At 43.2% G+C, this 22,628-nt stretch overlaps 1 protein-coding gene across 1 annotated transcript in view; it reads left to right on the top strand.

The window, feature by feature from the left end:
* Positions 1–22,257, top strand: part of LOC148163811 (xylosyl- and glucuronyltransferase LARGE1-like) — a 304,191-nt gene extending 281,934 nt beyond the window's left edge. The window contains exons 6-7 of the mRNA XM_088025737.1: positions 20,917–21,088; positions 22,199–22,257. Of these exons, the coding sequence (XP_087881863.1) occupies positions 20,917–21,088; positions 22,199–22,257 (231 nt within the window). The remainder of the gene's footprint in view (positions 1–20,916; positions 21,089–22,198) is intronic.
* The last annotated feature ends 371 nt before the right edge of the window (positions 22,258–22,628 follow it).

Here is a 22,628-nt window from a genome sequence, read left to right as displayed (position 1 = left end):
GTAAAATAATAGTAAAAGCCAGCATTCGTTTGGTACTTAATGTACTAGATACAGTACTAAGTATTTAATGTGGGTTCTCTCAATTATCACAACCACTCTTTAAAGTTAGTGCTATGATGATCCCATGTTGCAGATAAGGAACCTGAAACTGGAGGCAATTTGGCCAAGACTTCTTGGCTAGAAGGGGCTGGAAACAGGATCAGGGCCCTTCAGCCTGGTAGTCAGTCGGTCTGGGTTTTGATTCCTAGGACGTAACACTCTGTAAAATGCCATCCCCTACATAGGTGTATTTCTATTGTATATGTATAATATACATTTTAGTATGCATATGTATGTTAGTTATATATAATATACAAATATGGTATGTATTTATAATAAGCATACGTTGTATATAATATATAACACTGAACATATGTATACATATGTATATATACATTGTATATATACATATATACAATGTTGTATATAAAATATATACATTTCAATTAATCAAATTGAAATATTTTTCATTTCAGCTGATCAAACTTACTGGAGTTTTCCTTTGACTATTTTTTTCCATTTCTCTTTGCCATATGCAAATTTTCCTCGCCCTTGGGAGAAAATTTATACATTATTAATATACATGCACATATATTAACATATATACATAAAATATATGTGTATGCATATATATTATATACAGTGTTATACACAGTGTTCTAGTATATCTAGTTCACCATGTTACCTGAAATAGAGGTCTTCCCTCCTCACCTCCTTCCCCATCTATTGTTTAGAGCTTAGTCTAAATCTCAAGGAAATTGTTCTTGGCCCAGCATTCTGTTAATGTTTGGGTTCCCCTGCTCTGGGTTGTCATGCTACTGTGTTTCCTTTTTCATACACTCATCGTTGTGTAGTTATTTGTTAAACACTTCTCTTATATATTTATTTCTTCAGTACCTTTAATGCCTAAGTATTGCTCATAAGCCCGACTCATCCACTACAATGTGAAGTCCACGTGCATGGACCCCCTCTGTTCTTAACCACCCTATCTATCCCCCACTGTTAGCATAGTGCTTGCACATAATTGACTCTAAGTAAATGTTGGAATGAAAGAGTCTTAATAAGAATGCTGAGGCTTTTCCTCCACTCAGCAGGGAAGAGTCCCTGGAGCAGTTACTTCTATCAGCTGTGACTATGAAAGGAAAGAGTGATATCTTATGTTCTGGGTAATTATCAACCTTTGCTCAAGGAAGAATTTCCAACCCCTGGAGAAAGAATGGATTATGCAGCAAAAGGCATTATTGTGAAGACTGAGCATTTGGGAAAAGATCATATAGGATATCGCCAGATACAAAAATAAATTGTGGGTAGTTAAAGACTTAAGTTTAAAAGGAGAAACATACAGACTAGGAAAAAAATATGAGAATTTTCATCCAAGGGCAAGGAAAATTTGTATATGTCAAAGAGAAATGGAAAAAAAATAGTCAAAGCAAAACTCTAGTGATTTGATTAATTGAAATTAATTGGAAAAGGGAAAATTCTGAATGTCAATCAGCAACTGAAACAAAATTAAATGGCAGGCGATAAATGGGGAAAATGATACTTGGAATAGACGTGAGGAGGACACAAAGAGCTCACAAATCAATAGGAAAAGTAGACCAATGGAAAAATGGGTAAAGGATCAGAATAAAGGAATTCATGAAATTGGAAAAGCAGATGATAAAAAAGTATATGTAGTAATATAACAGCATTGTTATGTATTCAAAGAAATAGGAAAATAAGGTTTTTATATCTAAATGGCAAAGGCTTTTAAAAAAAAAATGTATTATGCAATATTGGCAGCCTGGTAGTCAGTCTGGGTTTTGATTCCTAGAACATAACACTCTGTAAAACGCTGGGACCAACTCTTGTGAAAGTGGTATAAATGAACATCAGAATCCTTTTCTTTTTAATGGTGTGGCAGCACTTCTCAAGATTCTTTAAAAAAAAAAATGCAAGCTGCAGGATGCAGACATTCTCTGCCCCAAGGAAAAAGAGGTGGAGTCAAAGGATTTCATGATGGTCTTGTTTGTTTACAGTAGCAAAAATTAGACCCAACTTAAATCCCAAGAGTGGCAAAGGGTAGAGAGATTGTGGTACATTTTCACAATGGGATATTTGAACTTTTCAAAGTCTGTTTTTTTATGAGATTTTTAGTGGTTTTATAACAAAGTTGAATGTTGCTTGAATCAATGAAGAGGGAAAATACTTGTGATGTAATATTAAGTTTAAAAAAAGATAGAAACTACTCCCCCTCCCCAAATTTAAAGTCATCCAAATAGTTACATAATTACTGAAAAAAGGAAACACATAGGGCACCATTTAATAGCTTTTCTCTGGGTATAAGGGACTCCAGTTCTTTTTGTTGTTGCTGTATTATACGAAATTTATATAGTTAGCACAGTTTTAAAAGCATATTTTTCCTTCTGAAAGAAGGGAGGAAGAGGAGGAGAAACACAAAGAGAACACAATGACGTCACGCAGGTAACCGGAAGAGAAACCGTGTTCTCCCTGTGTGGTGGGCAGCTTGGCGTGCTGAGGGGTAGGAGAGCGCACGCACACTGTGGGGTTCGGCTCCTCTGCCTGTGAATGGTGGCAGTCGCGTGCTGCCATTTCTGTAAAGAGGGTCTTGCAGGGGAGAGTGTGGTTGGAAGAACACCCAGGAACTTCTTGGGGCTATGTGTATTCATAAATCCACCCTTTTTGCTTGGATCATGTTTGAGATGTCCTTGTGGGAACAGTACAGTGGAGAAGCAGGTCACTAAGGACTTGCTTCATGCTCTTTTGTGCAGCCCCAGTGACTCTTACTTGCATTACTTGTGCAGTCAGAATAGACCTGGTTCATCTATTCTAGACTCACACAGTTTTGTATGATGACAGTTCCCAAAGACAAGGTACAGAACTGTTGTGGTTCCTGGTCTTTCCCATGATGATCTAATATCAATTAGATTGCTTTTGGTACAATTTTAAAAAAAGAAAAAGAAAGGAAGAACTATCCCAGTAAATATGGCTTAACCTATTCATTTTTCTTGCAAGTGATTGGCAGTTCCATGAGAGATGGTGGTTTTCTTGGGGATTCTCTTGGGCTCCTCATGGTCCAGTGGTCATAGCAAACCCTGCAGTCTTCTCCTCTCAGGATATTGGGAACAAAAGCCTTATTCTTCTCTCGGGGAGGAAGTCTTCCTCCCAGAATCTCCCAGCAGACTTCCCCTCCGGTGCATTGATCAGGATGGCCATGTGTCCACATCCTGTCTACAGGGGAGCCTGGGAAAGTGAGGGTTTCTGCATGTCTGCCTGTTTGCAGCCTTTACGACAGAGAACTAGAAGAGCTGTTCTGAATAGGCAACCAGTAGAGTCTCTCACACTTCCTTTTGTAGGTTTGTTGTGGGAAGAAAATGCATATTTAGGAAGCAGAGAATATATATATGTATATGTATATGTATGTGTATATATATGTGTGTGTATATATATAATGTATCTATATATATATACATACATATATGTGTGTTGTTCTTTCCTTACTTGCTCTTTTTAGTCTGTGACTTCTGAGTTAACTCGTTCAGAATTTGGTTTGGGTAACTTTGTTGGGATTTCCCAAGGCACTTAGTCTGTCCCTGGGTAAGTTCCCAGCCCCTCCAAGATCAAGGTAGATGGACTGCCCATGGTTTCCCTGTTCTCAGTGGCCCAGCGAAAATGGCTGGCTTGGGAAACCTGATGTTAACTCTAATTAATAGGTGGCTGACTTCTCAATTAAGAGGAAGTGACTCAGATCTCTACCTTAGTACAAGTCCATCAGTAGATAAGGATTTGCTGAATGCGCAGGATTCCAGCAGAGTCCAGAAGTAGAAAAGCTAATGTCTTGTGCAGGAATTTAGTGTCAGTGAATGAAATCGGGAGTGGTGCGGTACCAGTCAGTTACCAGCTGGATAGTCAGGGCCAGCTTCCTGGGAGACGTGGGATTTGGAGCTGGACCTGGAAGCGAGTGTGATTTCCAGAAGTGAAGGGGGAAAGAGAGGGGGCATGCGCATGCTGGTACTTCATTATCTGGAAGAAGGAGGGTTTGAGGAAGAGGAGGAGAGAAGGCCTAAGAGCTTTTTATCTGGCTCTGTGAGTTAATGACAGGCTTTCACCACTCAAAGAAGCGAATACCTTCCCGCAAGCAGGAACCCTTGGCTTATTATCTGCTGAGCTTAGCTATAAAACTTAATACCCTCATCATTGTACTTTTTCTGTCAGAAAAGAAGGAAATGTATTTCTTTTATCTGGCTGGCCTTCTGTTTTTCCACTTAGGAAGGCCAGACCTTTTGATGGTAGAAGAAACTAATAAACCGGTTCACAAAGACTATCCTCCAGGACTCCTCATGATGCCTATGGGAAAAAAATTAGATTACTTTTACCTTCTAGTCTTCAGTATCCATATGCCAGTATGTCCACATTTGAGTTAAAAGCAAACAAATTGAATGTCTGCTATATGCAAAATATCTTCGAAGGCACTAGGGGAGTTTCTGAGGTAAAATAGTGCATCTGCCACAAGGGATGTTCAGATGGAGGAGATACGTGTGTACATGTGAATTGCCCACAGGGTACACAAGGCAGAGAGAAGCATGCTTAGTAGCAGATCACCTAACTGGCCTTATATTTGGAAAATTGAACTTTGACTTTGCAGTGTGCAGAATCCATTTAAAAATCAATGTCCCTGATCTGTTCAGTGGGTTTGAGGGCAAAAGGGGAGCTGGATGGGATGAGCATTGTCAAGTTCCCTCCTGAGGTTCTGTTTCCCTTATTTATTAGATAACTTGCAACAGAATGCCAACTCTTTGTGCTGTGGGGCATCACTAAAATGAGTAAGTCCAAGATTCTGATCTTAAGGTTCTCAGGACCGGTGACCTGGTAACAGTATGGGTCCTGGGGGCCGGATGTCACGGTGGAGGAGTGAAAAATAAAGAATAGAATTGGTTCATCTACTCCAGACTTGCTGCTATGACCATTCTCAAAGAGAAGGAATAGATGTGTTTTAGTTAAAAGTCTCCTCCTCAGACAGCCTTCTTCCTTTTCAGGTGACTACCCTTAAAGGCAGATTAATTTTTTACAGCCGAAGTGACAGAGCTTTGGACCTGTTGAATGTGTCAGTGGAGGGAGAGAGGAATCAAGTTCACCGCCTAGAATTCTGGAACAAGCTGGTGGGTACATGGTAGTCTCGTCTGTATTGTGGGGAAACTGCACAGGAGCATGCTTTAGTGGGAAGAGTAGGAGTTCTGTCATCCAGGTACCACTTAGAGACGGTAGGTAGGGAGTATAATGTGTGTGACTGGGAGCTGACCAAGTTGGAGAAGTGCTGATACTGTGATTTTTTTTTTCCCCCCTCTAAATAATTGTGTAGTGCAGGATCATCAGGTGCACAAGTGCCTCATTCTTTAGGTGAGTCCGGTTGGGACACAGCTAGGTGAATCTGGGGCTGTGACCCAGCGGAAGGAACCTGCCCTGCTTTATATTGGGAAAGCATGGGAGTGAAGCTAACATTTAGGGCTCTGGTACAAGAGAGCCTGAGCTTAGGGAGAAGCGTTTAGGAGGATGCTAAGTAATAACAGGTGCCCAGCACCTGGAGCTTGGAGTTCTTGGTTCTATGTGAAGTTGCGTTTAGGATGAGGCTTATGCTCTGGGTGGAGGGGGTGCCTGGGCCTAGTAGAAACATGAAATCCCTCTTGCTGGGAGAGGGACAGCCTCGGTCCCATCAAGCTCATTGCTGCGACCCAAGAGAGCCCTCCTTAAATCAGCCACTGTGCAGTCTTGTTTGTCTAAACCTTGTATTCTTTTCTTTATAAGCCTCATTTAGTTTTCTGTCTTATTTGTGGAGGCAAGTCTGTCTTACGTTGCGGGGTTGCCACTTTTCTTCCCTTAGCTCACCATGCTGAGGACTTCAAACCCTTGCCTTCCTCCTCCTCCGAGGTAGTTCGCTAACTCTGGAAAATGCAGTATTTTCCAATAGGTCAAAACTGAGGCAAACTTGTACTTTGGTACTAGGATCAAATCAAGATTTCGCCTGTTCATCTGTACACATTTTTCAAGTTTTCACTAGTATTTTTTTAAAGATTTATTTAGGGGCAGAGAGAGAGGGCGAAAAACCCTCAGACTCCCCACTGAACGCAAGTCCAACACACAGCTCGATCTCACAACCCTGACTGAGATCATGACCTGCACAGAAACCAAGAGTTAACCAAGGCTTAACCGACTGCACCACCCAGGCACCTCAAGTTTTCACTAGTATTTTTGAAAAAGGTGCCTCAACCATAGCACCATTGATGTTTTGGGGCAGATAATCCACTGTTGTGGGAGCTGTCCTATCTGAGGATGTTGGGCAACATTCCTGGACTCTACCCACTAGATGCCAGTAGCTGTGTTCCCCTCGGGATGTGACAACCACACATGACCCCATAGGGGCCAAAATCGGCCCTAGTTGAGAACCAGTAAACCCAAATCAGACAAAATCAGGGGTGAGTCCGCTGAGACACTCCCTGACTTTGAAGCTCTTTGAAGGTGATGGGGTAGAAAATTCAAGCCACCAGCTCAGAGATCAACCAAGTGGATTTATGTCTTTTTATTCTCAGTCATGTGTCACATAAGCAACACCCAGATGTTGCCTGTTCTGGACACATTACCTGTGGACCCCATGGTGATGTCCATTCCTCACTTTCTTACCTCATTTGGGACACTAAAAGGCCAGATTCTCTTTCTTCTCTAATTGAAACGTGGGAAGCAAGCCAGAATTATTTCTACACAAAGAGAACTTGGAATTTTTCAAGTTTTCATCCCTTGGTGTGTGCACCATATCCCCAATTTGATTTTGGGAAAAAAGGTGCCCAGAGGTGTCAAACTGTGCATTTTCTTGCTGAGCAACTATGACAATACTTTGGTCTATCAGTTGCATCTGCTTACCATGATAAGGTCAAAGCAGGACATGGAGGCCTCACAGAAGCACTTTTCCTGAAGGTCAAGAGGTAAGTTCCAACCTTACCGTCTACTGGCTGTGTAACTTTGGACAATGGTGTTTTAAAGTCTCAGTTTCCTGTATGTAAAGTGGGGATACAAATTCTTGCCTAATTCACAGAGTTATTTTCAGAATCAAATGAAATCATCTAAAAGTGCATTGTGAACTCGAAGATGCTGTGCATGCATTATCCTCATCATTCCCATCATCTGTTTTGAAAGATGGACATCTTCACAAACTGACCTGTTAAATACCCTTTTATATATTCAACTCCCTTGGCTAAAAACCTCCTCTAACTAGGATATTTTCATTGGATTTAACCACTCAGCCAGGCTCAATTCAAGAACCCCAGTGGGTTTTAAATCTGCTCACTACTGGCTAAATAATGTGTTTGAAGAGAAAATAGCAAGCGGTGATCAACGTCTTATTCACAGGCATAATAGCGCTGCTGAAACTCCCCTTTCTCATCCCCTATTATTATTAATATGGTGTTATTACCTAACATACATTGTGTCCCAGACTGTGCTTGTTGCCTTTACATTACATATACATAATACATAAGGCCTACCCTCCAAAACCAGCCATTATCGAGGAGCGAGAGGAAATCACCAGTGGTGGCAGACATGGTAAGGCACCAGCGTTTCAAGCTTGCTCACTGTGCTCAGGCCTTTATTCTACTTGTCAGGTCATACAGTAGTTCTAGATTCAGAACTAACTAGCAGCTGTGAATGCGGATTCTGTCAGGCACGCAGCTTGGCGCTTCCATATACATCCTCTGGCTTGTAGTTTCCCAGAACAAGTGAGCAGTGTTGTCTGTTTTTCAGGTGCAGGATCTGAGAGGGAAGGGAACTGACCTGCCGCCCAGCGTGTGTGTTCAGACTCTGAGTACAGTGCTCATTTCTTTATGCCATGTTGCTTCCAGATCGAAAGTGCTTAAATGTTCCCACACCAGGGAATTAAAAGAGACAATGACAAAAATACTCTGTATAGGAACTTGGCCGTGTCTGTGCAAACCGCAAAACAGAACCAGTTAACAGAACTTATGCCATCGTTCATTTGGGTCTGGATTTCTCAGCTAGGAGTTAGAATTGATTGGTTGGTTCATTTCCCCCACTGTCGTGTACCTCAGGCTTGGTTGCACCTAAGAATCATTTGATAGGCTTTACTAACACAAAACAGCACCCAAAAAGACGTGGCCCGGTCCTGCCCTCGATTGCACATAAGCATCACTTGGGCTCTTGATCAAGCAGCAGTGCCAGGCCCCACCCCACTACAACCAGCAGCAGTGCCAGGCCCCACCCCACCAGCTTTTCTGGGGCAGGCGCAGTAGTGGGATCGGGTGATTCTCCTGTGCAGCCGGTGCTGGACCTGGCCTCCAGCTGGTCTTCATCGGTGTCCTAGAGAAGTTGACCTTTGCTCTGGGCCCTTGATAGCATGGTTCTGATAAAGGCTGAGCATCAGAGGCTGAGATTTTTCTCTGGTATTCCCTTTAGGTGCTAAGGAACAGAAATCAAGAATTCATCGTAACACTCCTGGGGCACCTGGGTGGCTCGGTTGGTTAAGTGTCTGCCTTAGTCTCAGATCATGATCCCAGTGTCCTGGGATGGAGCCCCAGTTGAGCTCCCTGCTCAGCATGGGACCTGCTTCTCCTCCCTCTGCCCTTCCACACCCGCTCATGCGCTCGCTCTTTCTCTCTCACTTGCTCTGCTCTCTCTCTCTTTCTCAAATAAATACGTAAAATCTTAAAAAAAAAAAAAAATTCGTTGTAACCCTCTTTGGATCTACTTTCCAGTCTTCCCTTTCTGCTCTGTTTTGGTGTTAACAGTTTTCTTTGTAGCATCTTACTGGTCACTTGCAGTCTTGTAGATGTTGGGGAGACATTTGTGCTGGGAAGGTATGCGCCTCTTTTGCATTGACTGTGACTGTGTTGGAATGTTCTTTTGTGCTAAAAGTTTAAGCTCCATGTCTTAGTCACCTTTGCCTTTTCTGGTTGTACTATTTCCAGATGCATTCAGTTGCTCCATCCCCAGGAATTCTGGTGAGACTTCATTTATAGCTTTCACTGCCTGATGATCATTTGAATATCTTATTTGAGTCAGTTTCCAGAATGATTTAAGATTTTCAGAATGAGTCAAATCTGAGTTTTCATTCCAGCTCCTGTAATTCTTTAAAGACTGGGTGATTTCCTCGATGTCTACCTTTTAGGGTTATTGTGTGAGTTAAAAGATATTTATAAATTGCTTATAGTGTGTGTTACATAGTGAACATTCAAGAAATGCCATATTATTATCATAAATATAATAACACTCTTTCCCTTTTTATCTATGATCTCCTAAGAAATAGGAACATTCCACATTCACTGCTCTTTCCTTAGCGTCTAGTAGAGAGTTTGGCACACTCAATGAATGTTTAGATAAAGGAGTCACTTTCAGAATTAGGTGGTTTTTTTTTTTTTTTTTTGAAGGGGGATTTAGAGCATTAGGAATTCCTTTGATCAGTAACCAAATCCCCAAGTGGAAAGTACAGGCTTAATGGAATCATCTTGTGCAACGTACCATCTTCTGGAGTACTTTCTAAGGATCACATTCATTTCCCTTCTGCATTCTCCTGTATGATAAATCCTAAATCTAGACAAGTTAGACAGCTATCCTCAACACCTGTTTTCCTTGACAACCCTTCGTATAAGTAGTAAGGGCCTGTTATGAGAGGGAATGTCAATATAACCACAGTCTAAGGCTTCATGGTCAAGGTGAAAATATTTTAAATTACAACAAGACTCCTGGCTAAAGTTTGTTAGATGTATTACAAATGCTGAGTAAAGGCACCATCTTTTCAGGGATGACCAGTGAATGAGGGTGATTTCGGGCGTTAGCCAGGAGACATTCTCACCGCTATTGACAATGGATCTTTTCCTTTGCATCTCCACTTTACCAGGAGAGTTTCACCTTCCATGTTTTGTGAGAGAAAACAATTTTTAAACCAACCAGAAATTAATTAAGTGGCACCTCTGGTTCACCCTCCTTTTTAACCCTCTTTACCTGCTTGGGGTTACCCTCCCATGCATTTAAAGTTAAATTGACCTGTGGGGTCACTGAAGCTGGGACCAGAGAGTGTCACAGGCAAGAGCTTCACCTCCAAAGGATTACAAAGCCCTCTGAAAATGAAAAGCACCTTATTAACGCAGAACAGCATGGTGCCTCATTAATTGTAGCCTCTCAGGCTGCCTTTTGGAAGGTTCTTGGCAAAGGAAGGAGTGGGAGAGAAGGAATGGGGGGAGGGGAGCATGGGCAAGTATTCCCCTAAAGTCTCTAGATGAAGTTGAGAACAGATAGCTGTAATTTTTTTTAAGATTGTATTTATTTATTTGAGGGGGGGAGGAGAGGGAGAGAGAGTGCATGCATGAGCAGGGGGGCGGGGCAGACTCCCCGCTGAGCAGGGAGCCCCACATGGGGCTGGATCCCAGGACCCTGGGATCATGACCTAAGCCTAAGGCAGATGCCCAACCGACTGAGCCACCTAGGCACCCCTGTAATGTTCTGTGATTAAACTGCCTTCTGAGTAAATTCAGGAAAAACCACTAGACACAGCAGATGCTAATACCTGGATTCAGGTATTTGGTTTATTTGTGTGTTTTTGTACACTTCTCAGGCTTGTGCCTAGCGTGGTGTCATATAAGTAGAGCAAAGTTTCTGTAGAGCAAAGTTTCTCAACCATTAAAAGTATTTATTATCACCTGCTCCCCAAGAGCCTATTTAGGTACATTTTTTTCCTAATTGCACCCCCCTCGCCCCTGTGAGATTTTAATAACAAATCATGGTAAAATCCAAGATTTTTTTTTTTTTTGCCTCACAAGAAGCAATTTTGCCTTGTTAAGAATGCATGCTGAAATATAGTAACAGGGAAACAAATAAGAGGATTTTTTTTCCCTTGCACTTATTAGCAAAATGATTAGCTCCATTTTTAGCACTTTTCGGCCGGAGTTGAGAGTGAGAGAGAGTGGGGGTGGGGTGGGGTGGGGCGGTGGGTTTTAGCTGGTTAGGCCTGGTCTCTGTAACTCCCAAATCCTGTGTTCTCTCAAGGTCACATTCTTGCTCTTAGACCACCACCCGTGACGACTTTCTGTATACACAGGCACAGAAACACATTTGAAGTCTGCAGATAAACAGGTTATGACCAACACTGATAACACCACACCATCTCACTTAGAACTAGGGTGGTATCTGCAGAACCATTCTTTCCTTATCCCATCCCCCTACCACTTCCAGCCCCTGTTTACATAAACCGCCATCCTGAATGCTGTAACAATGCTTTTTGAAATAATTGGCTTTGTCTCTTTAAGCAGCCTTCTGGTGTTTGAAAGGATGAATGAATGATCAATGAACGCAGCAGGTTCACCACCATCTCCCCATCCCCAGGAACAGTTCTCAGTAAGCATCGCTTGTGTACTTGTGTTGTTTTACTTTTGCAAAACTATTCATTGAGTGCCTTCTGTGTGTCAGAAACTGTGCTAAGTATACATCCATAAATACATACTGTGCCCTGTAATAAGAAGAATTGCAGCTTCTAAAAATATTAAGTCCAGGCTACGCAGGAGCTAATGCAATTTTCTCCTCAGTGCATTGAAAAATCTATTAGTTAAGAAGGCAGCTATATTTCTGGAAATTAAACCACTGTAACAGTCCAGTTCACAAATCAGAACTCCCAGTGCTTTGAAATGCTTCATTTCATAATGCAAAGTACCGAGGGATGTTCAGGCAATCCGTAAATGCTCCGGCGACCAATCCCCACAAGCTTCACGGAGCTAAATACAGAACGCCTCTTGTCAGGTGTGAGAGGTAGGGGTTTTGTTGCCACCGATCTGAGGAGGAATGTGTTTATAGATCCATGCTCACATTCCTCCTGCTTCATCCTACCTTTGTCATCACTCCAGAATTAATTATGTTTATGGAAGATGGTTTCTCAGTAGATTTGTGACTAATGAGTATTTCAGGTGGAAGCCAGCTACCTTATTTTAGGCTGGAGTTGTAAGCTCTGAATAATGTTCATTGATGCTTGGTGTCGAACGCTTTCACCTGAAAAGACCAGCCTGGGGGCTCTTAGAAGGTTCCCTTCCAAGCTTCCATTGTGGGTAGATGTGAAATATGTAACTCAGCTCTCCTGTTGATACGGTTCCTTAGAATTTCAGTCTCGCTGACCTAGTGTGGCTTTTATGGAAATGAGATTTCTAGGTTTAAAAAAGGACAGTCTGGAAACCTTCTTGGCTTCACAGACTAAACTGCCTATGAGGTATAGGGTTATCTAAAGAATTCCTGATCTTCCATCAGCTCTTTCTCATATTAATCTTTGAGAAAGGTCTTCTCTCCCTGTACATCCAGCTGTGTCGAGTTCAGGTGGTACACTTGTTTTGGGCTCTCTTGTGTCTTGTTTCTGAACAGTAGTGAGCTGGTTGGTGATCCAGTGTAAATGAGTCAACCAATAAGACCTTGAGAGATACAGGGCTCACTGTGTCTCCTGAGTGTGTCCTAGGGTGTAGTCTGGGGGCAGTTGTTTTAGGATCACATGGGGCTGTGGCTGAGAATACAGATTTTTTTTAATTTTTGAAATGTTTTTATTTAAATTCCAGTTAGTTAACATACAGTGTGATATTAATTTCAGGTGTACACTATAGTGATTCAGCACTTCCATGCATCACCTGGTGCTCATCACAGCAAGTGCCCTCCTTAATCCCCATCACCTGTTTCACCCATCCCCCTCCCCCACCTGCCCTCTGGTAACCAGCAGTTTGTTCTCGATAGTTAAGAGTCTATTTCTTGGATTGCCAAACAAACAAACAAACAAAAGAATACAGATTTCTGTGCCCCGCCCCAGGCCTGATGGAATCCTAACCTCTGGGTGTGATCCTGGGAATCTGCATTTTCTCCCCCGTTATTAATTAATTAATTAATTTAGAGAATGTGAGTGGGGTGAGGGACAGAGGAAGAGGGAGAGAATCTCAAGCTGAATAGGGGAGCCTGACACAGTGCTCGATCTCATGAACCAGAGATCGTGATCTGAGCTGAAATCAAGGGTCGAGTGCTTAACCAACTGAGCCACTCAGGTGCCTGAGAATCTGCATTTTCTCTAGGCATCCTCCAAGCTTCTGATGCTTCTGAGCTGTCTTCTGTTGATCTTTCCCCTCTACAGGTTGCTAGAGTATATTACAAGCAATTGAGGTCATGTCTCTTAGCTAGTGAAATCCTTCTTGTTTCCTCCCCACCATCTTTGGGACATCGTCCAGTGCTCTTTGGCATGGCATGTAGTATTATCCAACATTTGACCCTTTCCTGCCTCTCCATGTCTTACTCCATCATTTCTAACTCCAGGCTTTACCTAGGTGTATCAAACTATTGAAAACCCACACACAATTGTTTGTATCTCTGTGCCTTCACTGATGATAACATCTCTCCTGCTTTCCTCTCAGTGTCTGAGAAACTCAATTTTCAACTCATTTTTTAAGAGCAAATTTAAGGCTCATCTCCTCCAAACATCTCTAACTGGTTACTCTCCCTTCCCTCCTGACTCTCTCCTTTAATTGTATTACTGCGGCTATACATACACTTGGAATTCATCGTAATCCAGTTTATACCATTCTAGAATTACAGATGTGGTAACTGGTTTTGAAGATGTCCCCCAATAATCCCTGTCTACTAGTATCCATACTCTCATCCGGTCCCTAACCATGTTGCATAGGGCTGACCTGTAGAACCAAGAAGACTTTACAGAAATGACGCCATGTCATTTCTGAGGCCAAGCCGTAAAAGACACCCTAGTTTCTCTCTTGCTCTCTCTTGATCACTCCCTCTGGGAGAAGCCAACTTCCATGTTGTAAAGACATTCAAGCTGCCCTACCAGCTGGTCCGTGTGGCAAGGAGCTAAGGCTTCCTCTGGAGAGACAGCATCAACTGCCATGTGTGTATGAGGGAGCCATTTTAGAGGGAGATCCCAAGCATCCAGATGTCTGCAGCTTCAACTGACATCTTTTTTTTTTTAAAGATTTTATTTATTTATTTGAGAGAGAGAGAATGAGAGATAGAGAGCACGAGAGGGAAGAGGGTCAGAGGGAGAAGCAGACCCCCCGCTGAGCAGGGAGCCCGATGCGGGACTCGATCCCGGGACCCCAGGATCATGACCCGAGCCGAAGGCAGTCGCTCAACCAACTGAGCCACCCAGGCACCCTTCAACTGACATCTTGACTACAACCTCATGAGAAGTCCTGAGCTAGACCCACCCAGCTTATGTGCTCCCAAATCCCTGACACCAAAACTGTGAGATAATACATATTACTGTTTTAAGCTGCTATGTTTTGAGGTAGCTTGTTATGCAGGAATGGATAATGAATATCCAGCAGACCATAGACTCCTCAGGAGCATTAGCTATGTTTTATTCATCATAGACTCTGGTCCCTAGCCTCTCCTTGGTACCTGGCCCACATTAAGTGTTCTAGAAATGCTTATTTAAACAATCCCAACTGAGCTAAAGTGGATTTTTTTTTTTCTCACAAGGGTAAATACAAATGCATGTGACTCTATCTTGTAGATGTTAATCTCATCTTTTCTGTTGCTTTAAATATCTTTGTAATATTAACAATGAACAACAATAGCCAGTACATAGCACCATAATTCTCACAATCCTCTGGAGTATGCACTGTAAAGATGCCCATTTTACAGAGGAGAAAAGTGAGGTATGTGGAGGTTTCAGGACTTGCCCGGAGTGACCCAGCCTAGTGAGTGGCAGAGCCAGGATTCAAACCCAGGCAGGCAGACTCCAGAGTGCACACTGTGAATTGGCTTAAAAGCTTGCATTTTAAAAATTGAGCCCTTACCATGAGGCAGGCACTATGCGGGGCCCCCGTACTTCTCCTGCCTCACTGGATATGTTCCCAAACCTTGAGTGATAGGTGTCATTTTCTGTACGCTCTGGGTGACGAGGTGGAGGCTTTGAGAAATGAGCTTGCCAGTCTGTTGGTGGAGCTGGATTTGGAATCTGGCCAGTCAGACTCCTGAGCTCAAGCCTGTTCCACGGCCCTCCTCCAGGTCGTCTCCCAGAGTCCCCGCCTCATCCGAGCTCCTCACCCTCCTTTCTTAACAATTACATGTTGAACATACAAGTTGGTTGCCAAGACGACCACTCAGAAACAACAGAAAAGGCAAATGACTTTTCGAACATTCTGTAGCAAGGACAACTTCTTTTTTAATTTTTAAAAATGTGTCAAGGTGATTTGTAATCCACAGGAAAATGTTGATATGGGTGAGAAATCTATTTTGAGCAATAAATATTTCCAGGATGATGAAGGAAAGCTTACAGACTATAAATAAAATAACTCCCTAGGAAGAGAGCAGGATATGCTATTAATATTCCTATTATACAGATGAGAAAATTCAGGCCCAGAGAGACTCGGAAGCCAGGAATACCCAACTCCGAGGCCTTTGTACCTAATTGCCATGAAAAGCTGCTTCCTGGTGAAAGAAGGTTTGACGGGCTCCCTCAGGAGCCAAGGGGGGTGGGGAGCATGCCTGGGACCAGGGGCAGTGGGAACGTGGGAGAGAGAGACACATCTCGTCATTTCCCCCATGGTTCAGGCTGGGGACTGAGAGATGGGATAAGGAAGGGCTTGGGTCCTCATTCCCTAAACTTCACGCAGTGGGGTAGTGGCACCTGACCTGTAGACTCGGGGCCTGGCGGGGGCGGGGGTGGTCACTGAAGTAGTCAGCAGAATGCTCTTAACGAAATGCCTGGCACCCAGGAGGCACTCAGGAAATGCTAGACGATATTTTCTATTGTTCTCATTACTGGGGCATCCCGGTGCCTCTTGAAAGTCAACATCTTCAAGAAGAAAGGCGCACCATTCCTTGATAAAACCAGCCCTTCTTCCTGTCTTTGCCTTGTCTATTAGAGGTGGGAAACCTGGCATCATGTTGAGACATCACCTTCCTTCACACCCTTCCATGCTCATGTTACTACCCTGGCCAGGTATTCTGAGTAACTTCTCTGTGGACCACCCAGCATCAGATGAACCCTAAAATCTCCTGCAGCACTTCATAGAAACTCCCCCTTGGGGTCTGTCTGCCAAGGAACTGGCAGTTTGGGGAAGATGACTTTTCCCTTGGGAGCATCCCCTGCTTCCTACTCTGCAAAGAAACCCTTAAAACCTGGGATTGCTTACGCTCCTTTGTGTTAGTAGGTTTTTCTTCCCAAAACCAAAGGTATACAGTCCAACGTGGAGATCTACCAGAGGAGGCTTTGAGTTTCCAAGATCTCAGTTTGTGATTTTGTTAATCTATGTAGGAGGAACACCTGGGTGGTGCAGTTGGTTAAGCCCTGACTCCTGGTTTCAGCTCAGGTCATGACCTCAGAGCCATGAGATTGAGCCCCACGTCGAGCTTCGTGTCAGCGGGGAGTCTGCTTAAGAGTCTCTCTCCTTCTCCCTCCCTCCCTTCCTCCCTTTCTTTCTCTAAAATAAGTAAATAATCGTTAAAAAAAAAAAATTCTATGACACCTGGGTGGCTCAGTTGGTTGAGCATCCGACTCTTGATTTTGGCTCAGGTCAAGGTCTTGGGGTCATGGGATCGAGTCCCCACTCAGACCCCACACTCAGTCTGCTTGTCCCTCTCCATCTGCCCCTCCTCTGTCTCTGTCTCTCTGTCTCTCAAATAAATAAATAAAATAAAAATCTTAAAAAAATAATCTAGGAGTATAGGGAGAGGTGATGAGCGACTTCTTTTCCTCCGACAAAACCATCTTCCCCTTTACTATCAAAGGTAGCATCATTTCCCGCTCTTATCAAACTCAACATCCCGAATCATCTGAGCCTGCATAGTGCTGACAGACCTTCACTGAGAGAAGTCAAGTGGTCTTTGCAGAGGCCAGCTGGGCGCCCAGCATCAGGCTGGATGCTTTGCCATTCTCCCAGTAGTATTGCAAAGTGAGTGTTCCAAGCCCCCATTTTGCAGATGAGAAAACAAAGCCTCATAGAGGCAAAATGATGGAACTGGTGCTAAAGCGCAGGCGTTGGGGCTCGACAAGGCACGCCTCTCCCGTTGCACCAGACCGACCCTGGGCTACAGCAGTTAGGGATGTTTCTGCTGCTGGTTGCAGAAAACGTCAAAGGTAGGATTTAAACCCAGGCCTGGTCAGCTCTGCAGTCATACGCGTTCATCAAACATGTTTTGAGTAATGACTGTGTTGTTACTACAGCAAAAATGACATCGTCACTGCTTCAGGGAGTTCCAGCCCAGAGCTGGCGAGAGACATGGAAAATTAGACACAGCGTGAGAGCGTGCTGTGCTAGAGGAAGGGAGGCAGCTTGCTCAGGGAGCCCCTGCCCAGCCTGGGGCCCCAGGGAGGTGGTGACGGGGGGCGGGGGGTGTCTTCTAAGCTGAGGCTCGAAAGAAGAGCAGGATTAGACTAAGGCAGAGGTGGGGGACACATTGTATTGTACTTCTAAGAGAGAGGGCCATTTATAATAAACGTATCTGCTTCTTACCATACGTTCTTTACCCCCGTAGTTTCCTCGGTTTTCTTTCTGGGGTTTTCTCTCTGAATACAAACTCATCCGAATGCTTCCTTTACCTCTAATTGAACACTCTGACTTAATTGATTATGTATTAAGTCGGGGACTTGGGGCAACATTCCGGCCTGGGCTCATGTTGAGATTAATTTATTCCTGTCGTCCTACTGTTCGGTGATGCATCTGAGTCCCTCACATGTGTGTTAAAAATAAATCTGAGAGTCAGGGCAATCTAATTAGATGGCTCAACCCAACGCTCTGGTGTTCAGTCTTCACCAAGCTCTCCTGCTTTGATGGTAACCAAAATAGATGAATAAGTTAATCAAAGGTCTGATTAAATAGCACAGCTCTGCCGCGTGGACCTATGATTGCCAAGCTTCAGTTCAGGCACATCCTCAGGGGAGAGGAGCAGCTGAGCCGAATTCCAAAGGCTGGAGCTTTCATGAGGAAGAGTTTTTTAAAGCCCACTGGAGGCCCTTAACTCGAGGAGCCCCCAGCCCTCAGATCTAAACTGATGGCGAGTCAGGATGCTAGCTCGAAAGGAAGGATGATGTGGCTTGGGGAAGGAAGGCAAACCTTCCCTTGGCCGATTCTGACTATCGCTTTGCATCTTACCCACTGAGGGGTTGAAGACAAATCACTCACCTTCCTGTGCCATTTGCCCATCTACCCACCTGTCCATCCTTCCGTTCGCCCACCCGCCCACCTCTCAGATAGCATGGTGCATCAGTTCAGCAGAAGGCCTTGAGCTGTGGTTTTGCCATCATTCGTTCAGTTCGGTGACAGGTTGAGATCACGTTCCCTCTGCATCCAGTTGGGTTTGTACGGAGGGGCGCTCCAGCGGGAGAGGGGTGGGCAGGAGGGGAGAGAGGCTGAGTGAGAGGCCTCTCCCTGCTCTGGCCCGTGAAATTGCCACAAGTTGGCTGTGGCCCTCCACCGAAGTTCACGGCTCCTGCCTCGTGGTTTATTCATATGTCTTCCCAGGTGCAACACGGTTCCTTGCTGCTGGCCCTAAATTATGCATCCGTTTCAGTCAATAGTTCTTTTATTATCCCATTTTCCTCGGATCACCCACTTTGAGTGTGCTGTTTCCACCCACCCCCGACTGATACATACAACACATAGTACAAGTAACTGCCTTTCATAGACGACAGAAACTCAGAAAGTCCGGGTGAACTTGTCCAAGGTGACGCAGCCATTAAGTGACACCGGAATCTGAATCCACCTCTGCCTGACTCCGGAACCCAAGGTTTAACACTGTGCCGCACCCCCTTCAGTATGAAGCAAACACGAACACACTGAAGGGGAGTCAGGAGAAGGGTGGGAGCTTCTGTGGGCCGAACCCTCGCGTCCTTCCATCTCCTTTGATTTTTCCACAAGCCATGCAATGGAAGCATCGTCTCCTTTTTGTAGGGAAAGAAACTGGGGCTTAGAGAGACCAATGCCTTGTATGGGGCTGGGGTTCAGATTTTGGCTTTTGTCTCTGCTTTCCTTCCTCCATGCTGCCCAGGAACACGGTAATGAGGACAACAGACAGAGTTCAAGGTTCTTCCCTGAGACTGACATGTGATGAACAGTTTTGTCCACCGGTTTATGTTTTTTCTCCCCCCCTCCACCAGTCAAAGTTGCACATGTATTGATGTATTGAGAGGATAAGGAGTAGCTGACATGGTATTTTCAAATAAATACCGTTTCATCTTCAATAAACTGAAGATGAACACAGAAGATGGAGTGGGTTTGAGGGACGGCCTGGATTGTGTGAGTTACCACGGGCATCCTTTGTCATAGCTTTCCTAAGGCAGTGTCTGTGTCCCTGTTTTCCCGCCATCACCAATATTGGTATGTTTAAAAAGAATGCAGTGCTTAGTTTTTCTTTACAATGATAGTAGTTGCTCATTTTAAAAAGTTAAAAGTACGATAAAATACATATGTGTGGTATGTGAGTGTATACATATCTATTTATCTAGAGGAGGGACCCATCGTCCCCAAATGACCCCTATTAGTATTATGATTCCATGCTTCCGTTTCTTCTTTCTCAGCATGAAATTTGGACGGATGTGTTTTCGTGTTGTTTGATTGTACGTAGAGGTTATTAAGCAAAAGAAATTTTAGAACTTACCTTTTTTCTTTTAACGTCACGTGCGAGATTTTTTTTGTGTGTGTGCATCCTAATCTAGATTGCTTATAGCTCTAGATTGCTCATGCTATCGGATTTAAAAAAGCATGTTTTAATTAACTGTCCAGTTTCGGGGCATTTGGATTGTTTCGTTTATAACATGGTGATGAACATCTCTGGGAATAAAACTACTTTCCTGTTTTTAAATGTGACTTTGTTTAGAACCATGTCCCCAGAATGGAATTATAAGGACAAAAGGGGTGAACGTTTTTTGGAATCTCAACAAGGCGGCCACATTTTCCGCTGAAGGGTTCCGTTATCAGTGTCAACTTCTTGAAAATAAGTGTGCTTTGGCTTGGATGGATGGCAGCTCTCTGGGGCAGCCAGGATGGAGTCCGTACCCGTGGTTACTTTCATACATGACCTGTTCCTCTGAGAGCTTTCAGCACCCTAGTATTATGTATTATTTTCAGCCTTGCCTTTGGGTACCAAGGGGTACCGAGATGTGTGACTTGCTGACAGATGTACCCACTTGTGGGACCTTTGTTGTCCTACTACATTGTGGATTTCAGTGCTGACTCTCCGTAGGCTGCTCATTACTATCTGTGGGTGTGTCTTCTCTTGTTCCCCAGGGAAGAGTGTTGCGTAGCTTCTGACCAAGTCCTTTTTGTGTGCTTGAGAACCAGGAGACGGAGCAACACTAATTGCTTCAATTACAGCTCAAAAAAAAAAAAAAAAAAGAAAAAAGAAATAGATGAGCATAAGCTTGAACGAGGCCACTAAGGTAGCAATCTTTAATGACAAACAGAATATGATTAAAAGAAACAGATCTACCTTGGAACAATTTGATACTGTTTGCAAAAAAAAAATAATAATAGAGTATGATCCAATTTTTATACTTTTATTCTTTTGTAACATAGTCTTCCTTTCTCCAGTGAGCCTATATAATTTCTATAAGAAAAATTTTATTTAAAAAAATCTGAGCATAGCGTTTGCAAATAATAGTTATTTCATAAATATTGCTTTTCCTGTCCCGTGATTCAGATGCATTTTCTTCCAATAAACTTCACATGCCAAACCATAAATTACATAAACAAATCTTTAAGAAAATATTCATTTACTCAGCAAATTTTTATTGAATGCTTTTTTATGTCCCAGGCACTGTTTATAATGTTTATGCAAGAAAATGAATGTAATAATTCTTTTTTTTTTTTTTTCCTTTTTTCTACTCCTCTTCCCTGCCTGGTGTAGTCTGAAGTGTCCTGGATCCCCAACAAACACTACTCTGGCATTTATGGTCTGATGAAGCTCGTCCTGACCAAGACTCTTCCTGCCAACCTGGAGAGGGTCATTGTCCTTGACACAGATATCACCTTTGCGACCGACATTGCAGAGCTATGGGCCGTGTTCCACAAATTCAAAGGTAATTGTAGCCACATTTTTCCTGGTGTTTTTGAAGGTGTTGTCATGCCAAGAAGAGTGATTGTATTTTTTTTTTTTTTAATGTGAGGCCCGCATTTAATGAGGTCATGCTGATGAAATGGACAAGGAGTTACAAATCTAGTTAAGTATCAACTCTACTGGCATTTGAAGCATGTTCTAATCAAACTGGAATTGGTTTGTGTTTCTTTAGTAAATGAAGAGGTCGTGTTGGTGTTTATAGGAAGAACCCAATTTAGGATGCTTTGTAAGAGATAAATGTCAGATGTATATATTTTGTATGCAGGTAATTGAGTGTTGACTTACCTGCATTTATCAGTTTTGGGTTTTTTTTTTAATCAAATGATGCTTTGATTGCTGAGAAAGGCCTTTGAGTTGGTGGAGATGGGTATTGATTATAGTGTTGGAAAATGTTCTTATGGCTTTTGCTTTCATTAATGTTGTGGTTTATCACTTTAAGGAGGTATATAAGTTTGACTTTATAAGACATTCCTTCTTGTCTGGTTAGTTTTTTCTTAGCCATCACTGTAGTTCTTGTCACTGCCTCAAGGTGTATGAGGTTATGTGGTGGGGAATTGTGAGCCCAGTAGGTGTTACTTGACTCTGGCATGGATGCATGGGAGAAGTGATAAGTTAGCACAAATCTTCGGCTTTTATTTTAATCCCCCTTCCAGATGTCTTCCTTAAAATTGCGTTCTTACAAGTTCTTCTCTATATTAGACAAATGCAATGAGAGATAAATTTGGGAGTGAGTTTTTTTTCTTTATTTCTTAGTTTTCTTTTTAAAATTGCATTCTGGCTTCCGTGTTTAAAATCTCTCCTCCTGCTTCTCTGTAGCTCCTTATCCTATGAAGGTGAAATACTACTCAGTGATCTAAAATCACCGCATTTTCATAAATCACAGGATATTCCAGTTGGTGTCTGTTTCCATTCATGGACAGAAGAGTAAATTCCTCACCTACTGCAGTCTCTGCCTGCTTCTTTTAGGGGGGTGGGAGGTGGGAGGGGACTCTTACTCTAGGCTAATTGGAAAAAAAGTCCTCAGCGTATCATGGGGGAGACACTCTGACACTCAGGCTCTTTCCCTTGTCAGGATCAAGACTTACTTTCCTTACCCGTGTCAGGAATGACACTAAGAAAGACGTCATTTAGCAAAACTGTTGAAACTGAGTGTGTCTCAACTCTGGTCTCTTCTTCATAGAATATTGGGATCTGTCCTTTTCAAGTCACAAGGAAATTGAAGCTTGAAGGCATGCAGGGTTGAGACCAGAGTTGAGACCAGAATGCACAACCATATGCTTCTGTGTGCATCTCTTCTCAAGTTCCCCCATCATTTCTGCTTGTTTTTCTGACTGCATTGAACTCCTTGGGGACAGGTTTTTTGTTTTCTCTTTTTTTAATTGCGGGGAGGGGCAGAGGGAGAGCGAGAATCCCAGGCAGATTCCATGCCCAGCACAGAGCCCGATGTGGGGCTCGATCCCATGACCCTGAGATCGTGACCTGAGCCAAAGTCAGGAGTCAAA

This window comes from Eumetopias jubatus, unplaced genomic scaffold (assembly GCF_037043125.1).
Source record: "Eumetopias jubatus isolate StellerSeaLion01/CBP00866 unplaced genomic scaffold, mEumJub1_p1.0 scaffold_8, whole genome shotgun sequence".
Taxonomy (NCBI): domain Eukaryota; kingdom Metazoa; phylum Chordata; class Mammalia; order Carnivora; family Otariidae; genus Eumetopias; species Eumetopias jubatus.
Note: the sequence above shows the minus strand (reverse complement) of the source record. Positions and strands in the feature narration are given on the sequence as shown.